The sequence below is a fragment of the Haliotis rufescens genome, unplaced genomic scaffold (genome assembly GCF_023055435.1).
Source record: "Haliotis rufescens isolate VD_foot unplaced genomic scaffold, xgHalRufe1.0.p SCAF_7, whole genome shotgun sequence".
Taxonomy (NCBI): Eukaryota; Metazoa; Mollusca; class Gastropoda; order Lepetellida; family Haliotidae; genus Haliotis; species Haliotis rufescens.
In genome coordinates, this window is record NW_025964361.1 from 12818026 (window position 1) to 12832078 (window position 14053).

The 14053-nt window shown below is 49.8% G+C and overlaps 1 protein-coding gene across 6 annotated transcripts in view; it reads left to right on the forward strand.

Moving 5' to 3' along the window:
* LOC124141893 (protein furry-like) overlaps positions 1-14053 on the forward strand; it is a 91045-nt gene that overhangs the window by 46539 nt on the left and 30453 nt on the right. For all 6 annotated transcript variants that reach the window (XM_048387691.1, XM_048387688.1, XM_048387690.1 and 3 more), the window contains 6 exons: positions 1559-1635; positions 2252-2417; positions 9313-9413; positions 10175-10354; positions 10827-10998; positions 11249-11459. In XM_048387691.1, coding sequence (XP_048243648.1) covers positions 1559-1635; positions 2252-2417; positions 9313-9413; positions 10175-10354; positions 10827-10998; positions 11249-11459 — 907 coding nt within the window. The remainder of the gene's footprint in view (positions 1-1558; positions 1636-2251; positions 2418-9312; positions 9414-10174; positions 10355-10826; positions 10999-11248; positions 11460-14053) is intronic.

The following is a 14053-nucleotide window of genomic DNA, read 5'->3' on the forward strand; positions in this document are numbered from 1 at the left end:
TAGAGGAGGTTGTGCTCCACACCAAGACACAGCACCAATGAGGATCTGCCCAGTGAAGCGTGAGTATTACCGGCTGTCAGTTAGAGAAGGGTGTGCTCCACACCAAGACACAGCACCAATGAGGAGCTACCTAGTGAAGCGTGAGTTCGTCTGACTACACATGGCTCTGCGAAGGCTCTGACATGTATATATATCTTTAAGTGGGTAATAATGATAAATTGATAGACATGTGTGTGCAGTATCTGGTTTGGTGACCAACTTGACCCAGCTGGAATATTTTCTATTCAATTCTTTGTTGTTTCAAGGTCATCTGACCCCAAATGCATAAAACAGTATGGTATCATAGTACATGTACATGCACATTATAAGAAGTGCAGCAGTATTAGGAGATTGTTGTTGATTGCCATAAAAGGTGTATTAAATACTGGTTACATTTATTATATTTACCTCATACTAGATACTCAAAGCAATGTTATATACCATTGAAGTCTCTAGATGCTGCTGGTCACATTACATGGGTCACATATGATAAACAAAGGTTATTTGATTATGGATGGGAATTTGTTTAGTTTTCGCAAGAAGTTGGTGATTGTAAAATATTTATTGATATCTTTGTACAAAGACTGAAAGATTGTTATCAACAAGAATGGTATAGTAAAGTTTGTGACACTCATAAATTAATAATCTATAACAAATTTAAGTTACTTTTGAACCTGGAATTCTATTTAACAAATTTATCTAGCCAAGGTTATAGACATGTTATTTTTCTGTTACGGTCTGGTGAGCTACCCTTGATGAAAAATATTGGTTGACACTGTGGTGTGGAATATTTTCAAAGACTTTGTAATTATTGTGACATGCAAGCTGTTGAAGATGAGTTCCATTTCATGTTAGTATGCCCATATTATAAGCATTTAAGAAACAGATATTTCCCAAAATATTATTGTCATAACCCATGTTGAAGAAAATTGTACTCTCTAGTGTCATGCAATAAGCAATTGATGTTGATTAATTGTGCAAAGTTTATATAAACTCTCTATTTGTTAGACAAAATGCACATCTGTCTCAAAATTGATTTTTGTAATTTATTGTACGTGGGCCAATGGCCTTTCTTCTGAAATAAACTTTGAAACTTTACATGCACATTTCATAATATTTTCTCCACAAACTCCTAATACATTGTTTGGATACTTTCCTGATGCATTTGCTTTTAGTGTTTCTTAATTTTGAAACCAAGAAAGAGGAATAATCATACACTTTTCTGTTTGTAATTTAACAACATCATTTAAGTGTAATTCTGCATACAGATTAGCATGATATGTATCTCATTTTCTGGAACATTTCAAATGATTTATGTTATGCACTATTTATTCATTAAGTCTCATGTAGTAAAGATGATGTTCATGAACTGTTATTTACTGTGCCATTAATTTTGATAGGCTCTGTTTGTATTTGACAGGCTGTGTTTGTATTTGACAGGCTGTGTTTGTATTTGACAGGCTGTGTTTGTATTTGACAGGCTGTGTTTGTATTTGACAAGCTGTGTTTGTATTTGCAGCACTCCACGAACCAACTCCTCTGCTTCACTGAAGAGTGCTGCGAGTACTGCCTCCACATCAGACACACTGCCCCAGGGTAAGTACTGCCTCCACATCAGACACACTGCCCCAAGGTAAGTACTGCCTCCACAGCAGACACACTGCCCCAAGGTAAGTACTGCCTCCACAGCAGACACACTGCCCCAGGGTAAGTACTGCCTCCACATCAGACACACTGCCCCAGGGTAAGTACTGCCTCCACATCAGACACACTGTCCCAGGGTAAGTACTGCCTCCACATCAGACACACTGCCCCAGGGTAAGTACTGCCTCCACATCAGACACACTGCCCCAAGGTAAGTACTGCCTCCACATCAGACACACTGCCCCAAGGTAAGTACTGCCTCCACATCAGACACACTGCCCCAGGGTAAGTACTGCCTCCACATCAGATACACTGCCCCAGGGTAAGTACTGCCTCCACAGCAGACACACTGCCCCAAGGTAAGTACTGCCTCCACATCAGACACACTGCCCCAGGGTAAGTACTGCCTCCACATCAGACACACTGCCCCAGGGTAAGTACTGCCTCCACATCAGACACACTGCCCCAGGGTAAGTACTGCCTCCACATCAGACACACTGCCCCAATTTATGATCTATCCTTTCTGTACACTCTTTGTTCAACCTGACTGTGTATGCTTGACCCACAGAGGAGGAAGTACATGGACTGGGCCACACACCCACAAGGTCCAGGGAGCGTTCCCAGAGTGGGTCCCCTGACCCCTATCCACTTCCCATGCCGGCATATGGAGGATACTTTGCTCAACTTAATGAGTTCCTGCCTGAAGACATCCAGCCGACCCCAGGCTTTCACAGGTGAGGCAGTCAACAGTGCCAGTGTGGATGCTGGATGACTATTGCTGGGTCCACCTAAATACAAGTCAGTCATTAGAATTTGTTAACCAGAATTGACTCTAATAGAATTCAATAGTCAAGGTTTGAGTGTGCTTTATACACTTTGGTCCTGTCGCACAGGCTGATCTTAGCATTGTGGTCGTTATTCTCTTTCAGATTAAATCCTCCTTGGGGCACTTATTGCATTTTCCTGGCTCAAGAAAATCTACATGACATAGTTGTAACCATTTTCCTTAATAAAAATTGTTACCACACAAAAAACTTTGTTTTTGTATGATATACGTCCACCCTTATGGTGCCTCACCCTCCACGGCGCGTCACGCCAAGGGAAGCAACTCTCACCCAAATCACTTTCCTTATGTCATCTGACAAAGACAGACGTGCTGTTTTTTTCAAGACAATATAAAGACAAGATTATCGTTTGTACAAGAACCATGGCAGACCAAACTGTATGTATGGTACATTTCTTTCATGCAAAGGCGTAATACCTCGCATTGTAAAGTTATAAAGTTGTAATTATGTGACACGTGTACGATACCTTTGAAATAAGGCCGTCGTAGCGTCCATTTTGTAGTGCCACGTATGATATATGTAACACCAGGGCCATCAAAAACGGCTTCGGTTTTTTAATCTATATCATCGGGCTTTAGCCTACAATCTTTTCCTTTAAATAAACCCAAGGTGGTGTGTTAATTATTTTAAATTACACTTACCTTTTTTACGGGTTTTCTACACCTTCGCGCGTAACACGCCCACTTTGGTGTTATAATTATACTACGACATTGGCTATTAGTATCGCGTTACCAATCGCATTCTAAATTACGCCTTTGCTTCTAGTTACACAATTTATGCACGTATCTTTCCGATCTTTCAATCGCACTTTATTACCCTTCCCGCCAAACTCAAAAATTACGGTCTTTTTTACAGACCTTCAAACTGTGTACGGGGTGCTCGGCTTCGATTCCCCCCCAAGACAGGCATGATACCTGCATAAAGTGTTTGGCCGAAGACGGGCATGACGATGGGTCATGCCCGATCTGTGTTGCATTTACACCACGGGCGCAAAAAAAGAGAAATGTGGACCTCTTACACTTTAAGGGTCTATTGAAGGCGGGGGTGGACATTAGGTCGGCAAAGACCGCCCCGCCCCCCTCAAAAAAAGTAAGAAAGGGTAAAAAGGCAGCTGAGACTGTCTCCTCCGCTCCCTCCCCGGGGGCCGGGGGAGAAGGCTCTAGGGTCCCCGTCACAATCACTGCACCCTCTCCTGCACCGTCTTTGGCAGACATCTCTGCCTTGTTGAGGTCGCAGATGGCGTCGATGATGGAGGAGGTAAAGTCTCAGCTCCGAGAGGAGTTGCGGACCGAGCCTTCCCCGTTGTCGGCGCCGGACGCGGCTTCGAGACCTTGTGATATGCCCGGCGTCGGCCGAGGCAGGCCACTTGGTCTCGGGGACGAACTCAGACCGGGCTTCGGCGCCGGCTCGAGGTCGCTCCCCAGCGGAGGGGTGGCGGGCACTGGCCCGTTCACTACCGACGCACAGTTCTCCCTAGCGGAGCCAGACGCCTCTTCCGAGGCCGAGGCTTCCTCTAGCGGATTTCTAGCCCAGAGCCAGGTGGGTTCCCTTGAACCCCCGGCACCTCGGGACCGGGACTCGGCTTCGGGCCGGGTGCAGCCCGGGGATGCGAAGGCCCAGGCCTTCGGGCGTCCCCTTCCGACTTCGTCTGCCTCTTCTCTCGGGGAAGAGTCGATTAATTTCGGCTCGGAATCGAGAGAGGAGGAGTGGATGGAGGAGGGGGGAGACGACTCGGAGACCTCGGGAATATTTTCCTTCGTTTCCTCGTTGAGGCATGTACGGGACAAAATTGTCCAGGTACTGCCTCAGGTGGCTGCGCCCATGCCCCAGTCGGATCCGACTGAGTTCCGCCTTCCGGGGGACGCTTTTGCTCCGAGCAAGGCGCCCCAGGTGCGGCTCCGTATTCTGTCTTCATTGGTGCATGAAGTCATCAACCCTCTGTTGTCGGGTGCCCGCAGGAAGTTCGACCTGCCCGAACTTATTAAGCGGTACCCGTTAGCAGAGGATGGTGATTTTGAGGTACCGGTGGTGGACGAATGCGTCTGGACCTCCGTTACCCTGGGGGGGTCTTCGACCCCCAACTTGGCTAAGGTCAAGCAGGGCCGGCGGTTGCCACCCTTTCCCGCGTGCGGTACGGAGCTGAAGGCTGCTTACGTTTGCTTCGAGGAGCAATATCGTAACGCATGTCAGCAGCTCCGGGTGTCCGTACACTCCGCTTATCTGTCGGCCGTACAGAGGGAGTTAGCGGGAGAGGGGCCGGCCGACTCTTCGGAGTTGGCCGCGCAACTGACGGAGGTACATAGTCATCTTGCGAGGGACGCTATTCGTAGCTGTGCCTCGCAGATGATGTGCGCAGTCATGGGCATGCGCAGGCTGTGGATGTCGGTATCCAAATACTCGGCTTCCACACGCCAGGATCTACTTGCTTTGCCTTATAAGATGGGTGCCACCCTCTTCCCTGGGGCTCAGCAGGTGGTCCGAGAGGCCGCACAGTTGTATGCCTCCATCAAGGATTCTAAGGCCTTGTTGGAGGTACCATGCGTTAAACCGCGTAAGCGGACCTCTCCACTTGCTTCCTCCTACGCTGACGCGCCGGGTCAGAAGTCTGCACCTGCTTGGAAGCAGCCGCTTCCTTCAGGTAAGGGCGCCGGGAGGAGCAAGAGAGGCAGGGGCCGGGGCAGGGCAGCTGGTCGAGGCCAGCAGCCTTTTCGCGGGGCCGGGAACCCATCGGGTTCCCATTAGCGCCCGAAGCGCCCCGGGCGGACCCACGGTCGCATGTTTTCGAACTGCCGACAGCCGGGGTCTGCTGCCTCAAGCCGGATGTCCCCGTAGGCGGCCGACTGGCTCTATTCCTGCAGGAATGGGAGACAGTCACATCCAATCCCTGGACCCTGTCCACTCTAAGGGATGGCCATTTGCCTCGGTGGAAACATCATCCGCCCCCCTTCTCCGGGATAAAGCACACTCCGGTGCCTGCTACCCTGGAGAGGGCGGAATTCCTCCGTGCCGAGGTCGACGCACTTCTTATGAAGGCTGCGATCGAACCGGTTCCCGTGGGACAGGAAAGCGAGGGCTTCTACTCGACATATTTCCTAGTCACCAAAAAAGACGGAGGGTTCAGGCCTATTCTCAATCTGAGAAGGCTGAACAAACTTATAGAGGTACCGTCCTTCAGGATGGAGACACTGCGCTCGGTGATCTCAGCTGTCGAGACCGGAGAATGGCTAACGTCAATAGACCTAAAAGACGCCTATCTCCACGTACCCATACACCCCGAGTTCAAGAAATACCTCAGGTTTTCTTTCGACGGGAGGTGTTATCAGTTCAGGGTTCTACCATTCGGGATCGCTACGGCCCCGAGGGTGTTCACCAAGCTGATGTTGATTCCCGCCCAAGTGGCCAGGTCAAAAGGTCGGTTCTGCCATCCGTACCTCGACGACTGGTTACTAAGAGCTCTATCGCAATCCCTGAGTCAGATAGCTACACAACAAGTGATAGATATTCTGATCACTCTAGGGTGGATAGTCAATCTCAAGAAGTCAGATCTGAGCCCTACTCAGAATCTAGTCTTCCTAGGGGCGAATTTCAACACGGTGAGCGGACTTGTATCTCTGTCACAAGATCGCATTACCAAGGTCAGAAGTGTTACTTCCCAGTTCCTTCTGTCCGCCAGTCACACTGCTCGTACATGGCTCCAGTTACTGGGCAACATGGCGGCGACAGTGGATGTGGTTTGGCGGGCGCGCTTGAGAATGAGACCCATTCAACAAGCGCTCCGTCGACTTTGGGTGAACTCGGAAGATCTCGAGACTGTTCTCGAGACTCCGCAGTGGCTCAATGCACACCTTCAGTGGTGGACCGAGGTCGGGAATCTGTCCCGGGGGCTCCCCCTCGACACTCCCGTGCCGTCTCTCACAGTTCAAACAGACGCGTCACTCTCCGGCTGGGGAGGCGTTCTGAACGATCACACTGCCTCGGGACTATGGTCCCAGCAGGAGATCAAACTGCATATCAATGTGCTAGAACTGAGAGCGGTCAGGTTGGTGTTCCAACGCTTCCTGGATCTGCTTCGTGGCCAAGTGGTGCGTCTAGAGATGGACAACCAAACGGCGATGACTTACATCCGGAAGCAGGGGGGAACGGTGTCTCCGTCGCTTCTCCAAGAGACGTGGCAGTTCCTCCTATGGTGCGACTCACACGTTATCAGGGTGCTACCTGTTTATCTCCCGGGGGTAGACAACGTCCGTGCGGACGCTCTGTCTCGCCGGATCCTCGCTCCTCACGAGTGGAGGCTCGACCCGGGGATATTCGGGATTATCTCCCAGTTATACGGGTCGTTCCAGGTGGATCTGTTTGCGTCTGGGGTGAATCACCAGACACCAACGTTCTGCTCCCGAGTCCCCGACCCGAGGTCGGTGGCACCGGACGCCTTCCAGCTAGATTGGACGGACAGAATACTGTGGGCATTCCCCCCAGTACCTCTGATTTCCAAGGTCCTGTCTCAGCTAGCCACTCAGCCTGCGCGACTACTTGTGCTCCTGGCACCCCTTTGGTCGGCGCAGAGTTGGTTTCCAGTCATACTCAGGTTTCTGGCTCAGCCTCCTGTTCTATTACCTTTACGACCGGACCTCCTATCCCAGAACGAGGCCCTCCACCCGAATCCCAGGATTCAGTGGGTGGCTTGGCCACTGTCCGGAATCGCCTCCAGGAGAGCGGTATTCCTGCACGAGTTGCAGACACAATACTGGCTTCGCGGAGGGATTCGACAAACGTTCAGTACGAGGATAGATGGGCCTGCTATGCGCGCTGGTGTGTCGATAGAAGGATTGCAGATCCCTTTTCTGCAGATCTCGTAGCCGTACTTGAGTTCCTCCAGTCGCGACTAGATGTCGGCCTGGCCGCATCGACAGTCCGGGGGTACTCTACAGCTATCGCTGCCTTTCACGTCCCCGTCGACGGGGCACTTTTGGGTGCGCACCCATTAGTGCAGCGTTTTTTAGCAGGTGTGGACAGGATCCGACCGCCTGTCCGGCGGATCAGTCCCCCTTGGGAATTGTCAATCGTTCTTGATTGGCTGTCCGGTCCTTCCTTTCGGGATCTGTCGTCTCTCTCTCTTCAGCTGTTGAGCTGGAAGACGGCGTTCCTTGTGGCGGTAACGTCCGGCAGACGGGTAGGCGACATTCACGCAATGTCAGCCGATCCCGAACTAACTGTCTTTCACCGGGACAGGGTCAGTATTCGCCTGCCGGACTCTTACCGTCCTAAGGTCGCACACGCCTTCCACGTGACGGCTCCTATTGAGCTACCTGCTCTTTCACAGCCTTCCTCGTCGGGGACCACTACAAGACATGCTCATGTATTGGATGTCCGCAGGACCCTTAAGTCCTATATCAGCAGAACTAAGGGTATCCGTAAGGATAATCAACTATTTTGCTGTTATGGCGGTAGGAAGGCTGGCTCACCTGCGAGCAAACAAACTATCTCGCGGTGGATAGTCTCTACTATATGTACGGCGTACACGCTTCAAGGCAGGGACCCCCCTACCAAGTTGAAGGCTCATTCGGTTAGAGCAGTGGCTACGACACAAGCGTATGCTGCGGCTCTGCCCATTGAGGAGATCTGCTCCGCGGCTATTTGGAGCCAGCCGAGCACGTTCATCAAACATTACCAACTCGACAAACACTCAAGCGAGCGTGCTCGGTTTGGTCAGTCAGTTCTCCGAACTGGGCAAAGTACTACATCTCTAGCCGATTGAGCCTTCGAGATTTTAGACCGCCCGGACCGGTTATAACACTGCTCAGTAACGGTCCGGATTTTATCTTCTACGGTCGATACAATACCAGCCATTACTAGTCGATAATCATCGTAATTGCACATGCACTCCTTCGATTACGGGGACCCTCTGGCCTAGCTCTGTGCGGGTTTATAGTCTCTCGTGATCTGTGCCCCCAATATCACTTGTTCAAAAAAGTGGGTGGGGTGGGGGGTGTGTGTGTCTCGAGTTCTCGATATGATGAGCCACAAAGAATGGCTCTTTTCATTGTGTATGGTCGATAACGCCCTGTCTCCAGCCCCCGCCTTTCGACGGTGGTGCCTCACGATAAGGTTGGTTCCATTTATTGAACTCTTGTTTATTCATTGAAATAATCAAAATACGATGTATTTTATGCACGCTTGTTGCTGACGGATGCCACTTCCTAGATTATCTTTAGGAGTCTATCTTGATGCAATAAGTGCCCCAAGGAGGATTTAATCTGAAAGAGAATTTTACAAACCTGTAGAGGTTATGAATTCTCTGATGAAATCCTCCTTGGGGCACGGCCACCCGCCTCCCCACATTCCGTCAGCATTAGACATATGGAAAGTGATTTGGGTGAGAGTTGCTTCCCTTGGCGTGACGCGCCGTGGAGGGTGAGGCACCATAAGGGTGGACGTATATCATACAAAAACAAAGTTTTTTGTGTGGTAACAATTTTTATTAAGGAAAATGGTTACAACTATGTCATGTAGATTTTCTTGAGCCAGGAAAATGCAATAAGTGCCCCAAGGAGGATTTCATCAGAGAATTCATAACCTCTACAGGTTTGTAAAAATTTCAGATACGTTCATAAAACGTCAGTCAGTTAAGATGAACTCAATGTAACAAACTACACACCTGTCATATGTCTAGAGGAAAGCTAGAAGTGTAATATATGTGTGTTAATAATGTAAATTAGATGAATGCGAGAAAGATGCTTATAACTGACAATTTGCTGAATGATGCACACTGCCCTTTCTACAACAGGAGCAACCTGGCAGTGATGTTCCTGTCAGACCTGGTCCTGGATGGGCTGGAGATTGACTGGTCCCCACATCTCCCCCTCATGCTGCACATCATCTTCCTAGGTCAGTACTCAATCATGACATCATCACCCTAGGTCAGTGCTCAATCATGACATCATTACCCTAGGTCAGTGCTCAATCATAACATCATCACCCTAGGTCAGTACACAATCATGACATCATCTTCCTAGGTCAGTACTCAATCATGACATCATCACTCTAGGTCAGTGCTCAATCATGACATCATCACCCTAGGTCAGTACACAATCATGACATCATCTTCCTAGGTCAGTACTCAATCATGACATCATTACCCTAGGTCAGAGCTCAATCATGACATCATCACCCTAGGTCAGTACTCAATCATAACATCATCTACCTTGGTCAGTACTCAATCATGACATCATCACTCTAGGTCAGTGCTCAATCATGACATCATCACCCTAGGTCAGTACTCAATCATGACATCATCACCCTAGGTCAGTACTCAATCATGACATCATCACCCTAGGTCAGTGCTCAATCATGACATCATCACTCTAGGTCAGTGCTCAATCATGACATCATCTCCCTAGGTCGGTTCTCAATCATGACATCATCTTCCTAGGTCAGTTCTTAATCATAACATCATCTTCCTATGGATCTGTACTCCAATCTTGAGATTGTACTACAATTCAGCTTGTTATCCAAGTGATGTTATAGTTGATAGGCTTCTGCTAGAGTGGCTCTGGGATATGTTTATGTTGATTGGGTCCTATGATGTTTGTCAGATGTTTGGGTATTTCTATATGCATGACGTGTGTAACTGTCCCACTCATGTGTAGGTCTGGACCACTCAAGGGCTCTGGTGTATGAACACTGCAAGAAGCTGCTGCAGAACCTGTTGCTGCTGGCGTCGTCACAAGACCGCCACGACACCTCCCGAGTGCTGCTAGGGTACCGCAGTAGCCAGGCAGATGCTGTCAAGGTCAACTCAGAGGACAGGGACATGCCCCTGACGTCAGGTGAGTCTCTTCTCAGGGGAACCTGGAGTCTAGGATAGAATACATCACCAGTACACATGTTGGTCGGAAGAGATCATGTTGTCACAGTGTGCAATGTAGTCAACCACTTACTTGCTCCTCCAGACTGTGCTTGCAATTATGCTTATGATGATTTAAAGCAGAATTCACTCTCTTAGATGGAATCAATCAATGTTACCTGTCTGTCCCTCAGCATTAAGGGGCTAAAACAAGTCAGTATACTGTGTCTGAGTGGGTGATTCATGTTAAACTGCGGCATGGTATCTTAGTGAGCTAGCACTATAAATCGGCATCAGTCCGGACTAGTACAAGCAGCCACACACACGCACATGCACAAACACACACACAAGCATGCACGTCACTATATAAGTGCAATAATCTTGGACGTGACTTTTAACCTAATTTCACCTCACCTCACCAATGAATATTTATGTGTCTTGTTTCCTTTTCATAGAAACACCCACCCACATATCAAACAACACCTTGCTGTCCATCGGCAAGTCCACCTTCAGCATCGACAGCAGCGCCACCATCACCCCAGACACCATGAGCAACCTCACCGACCCTGACTCGCTTGGTTCAGTGGAGGAGGTTATCAAGGCAATACTGAACTTCATGGAGGCCAGGTTGGGAGACGTGTAGAAACTGAATAATGACTTGAAATGTTTATAACCTTCAGAGAATAGTCCTATTAAGAAACAACATAGTAGATATTTCCAAACATGCATTTTGAATAGTTTGTAAACAGTGGTTTGAACTTTCCTCAGAGTGAAGTTTACTAGGTGGCTAGTGACAAATAACAGTACTGCCTGTGTGTAAGATGGTACATGAGATACAAGTAGACTGGAGGTTACAGGTAATCGTGATGTGTTGCAGGAAGTGCAAGTCACTGTGGAGCTGTGAAGACATCACACCCAAGACACTCAACACACAGAGCTCCTCACTGCTGGAGTACTTCCTCAAGTGTGTTGTCAAGTCCTTTAAGGAGTTATCTCCCCTGGCCCTGGTGGAGCAGCGGTGGTCACAGACAGCTCTTCAGCTTGCTCTCTCCTGCTCTTCCCGGCATTACGCAGGCCGCTCATTCCAGGTGAGTGTGAACACTGTGTTTATGCGCTGAGTTATTTGGAGTGAGGTGAGTTGCCGCTTCTTTAAAAACAGACAAAACAAGTTTGGATTCATACAGCTCGGTCACAGAAACATTTGTCTTTTTAGGTCTATATCTGCTGTGTTTTGTGTACATTGTTTGTAGCTGTGTTAAAATGCAGCTGGAAGAATTATTTGAGGGGGTTGTTGTTGGAAATATAAGATATTTTCATGAAGATATGGGCAGTAATTACATTAAGTAATACGTTACCACTGTTATACCGAGGCTGTTGTCTCCCACAACTGCTGCTATAGCGAAATCTACCACAGAGATCTCAATTACCTCATGCAGCACGTGCGTAGCCACCTAGCTGCCATGTGACACCCTTCACTCTTGTCTCTTCGCTTGCTCTAGCAAGACGTACAATAAACTGCTCCAGTGTTCCTGTTTCTCCGACCATTCTGTGATATTTATTACTGTTTATTCTCTCTAATAAACTGTGCTTTTACGGGGCGTTTGCTGTAACTACGCTTGGAAATATTTTTCCCGCCAAAAGGAAATATTTTTCCCGCCCTTTTTTTTCTATATACTTGCTGGGTGTCTCGTATGCATGTTGCGTCTTACGTTCCCCTGTTCTAGTATATCTTGGGGTTTTTACATCACTTATTCCTCTATATGTTATATGTGTATGTTCTATATTCCCATTGCTCGTTTATTTTCTTCTTAAAATACTCGTTTGTGACTATTTGTGGTGCGTGTGTTGTAACCATGTTTTGCTCTTTGTTCATAGTACAAACAAAATGTCTGACATGGATGTTTCGCCGTCCTCCACCCCCTCTACCCCCGCAACCAGGAGCTGCGGGGTGTGACGCAAGCGAGCGCTACCGGCTGTATGTGCAGTCCGTTTCCACCCCTGTGGTGGCCGGCTTGTCCGGTCGGGGTCCCCTTGCGGGTACCACCACCACGGCTGCGGCGGATCCCTTGGCGGCCCGTGGGCTGTCCGGGGTTTCCGTCGCTGCATTACTTGCATAACTTGTGGACTCCAAGCTGGTGGCTTTATCTCAGGATAGGCCGCTGGCTGTTCCGTCCCCGGCCACTTCGGTGGCCGCGGGGTCGGACGCGGGGTCCACCGGTACGGCGGCGGCTCCCGTGGTCACCGGTCCTTCCCCCGAACCGTTGCTCCCGCTATCGGTTAAGGACCGCGTGGCCATGGTTTATGACCTCTTTGAGGACATGCCCCGGCCGGTACCGCGGGGAATCCACGACTGTGGGTTCCTCCGAGGTATACGATGAGTCTTCTGACACGGCTTTCCCCGCATCAACCTTGCTGCGCGGTATCAAGCCTTCCTTGGAGAACGCCTTCGCGGCGGCCTGGTCGAAGGTTCTCCCACAGACCGTGACCAGCGCATTTACAACTGCCTGCTCAGTTTAAATGTTTCCCTGGAGTACGTTGCCGAGGACTCTCGGCACACAATTGCTCTTGTTGGGTCCCTGCATAGGCGCCTGGGTGCCGCTCCTAACCGGAGCGCGCCCCAGGCTGCTTCGGCCGGTAGGTCTAAGGGGTCGGGTTCTTCTTCCTCTGGGAAGTAGCCCCGCCCTGAGGGCTCCGGTATGGGCAATCAGCTGCCCTTTCCCGGGAAGACGGGGAACTGGGGGAAGCCCAAGTCGTCGACGGACGGCAAGGGCCCCTCCAGGTGACTCTCATTGGAGGGGTTCGTATGCCGACAGCGCCAACTTCGGTTGGCCCTTAGGCGAACCCGAGTCACTTGGCCCTGGACAGTTGCGCCTGCCGCAGCCTGTCAGGGCCCCCTCTCCTTCCCCAGTGGGAGCCAGACTCCAGACTTACTGGGAGAATTGGGAACAAGTGTTCGACGACCTGTGGGTGGTCAACACGATTCGGTACGGCTATCGGCTCGATCTCAAAGCGAATCCGCCGCTCACCGTTGCCCCGTCGGCAGGTTTCTATTCGGAAACCGATCTTCCCTTCCTCGCCGATGCCATCGGCAGGTTGGTGGAGAAGAGGGCAGTTCGGGAGTTAGCTCTACCAGAAATAACACCGGGGTTTTACTCCAGGATATTTCTCGTTCCCAAGAAGGACAGTGCCGAACTCAGAATGATTCACAACTTGAAATCGTTCAACGAGTTCTACCTGCGCAAACCGCCCAAGTTCAGAATGTTGAGCTTGACGGACCTGAAAGCACTGATCATGCCGGCCGACTGGCTAGCTTCGATCGACCTGAAGGATGCTTATCTGCATGTTCCGATTCACTCGGATCATCACAAGTATCTCAGGTTTGTCTTTCAAGGCAGGCACTACGAGTGGGTTGTACTCCCATTCGGTCTTTCATCCGCTCCCTGGCTGTTCACCCAGTTAACCACCCCCATAGTGGGGTTCCTCCACAGGAGGGGTGTCCGGTACTTCGCGTACCTGGACGACTCGCTAGTAGCAAATCGAATGACGGACACCCTGTCACGTCATCTCGTTTTCGCATGTCGGCTCTTGGAGCAATTGGGGTGGATTGTCAATCTCCCCAAGAGCGAGTTAACCCCTTCTCAGAACTTGCAGTTCATCGGAGGTCGGTTCAACACGGTGTCCC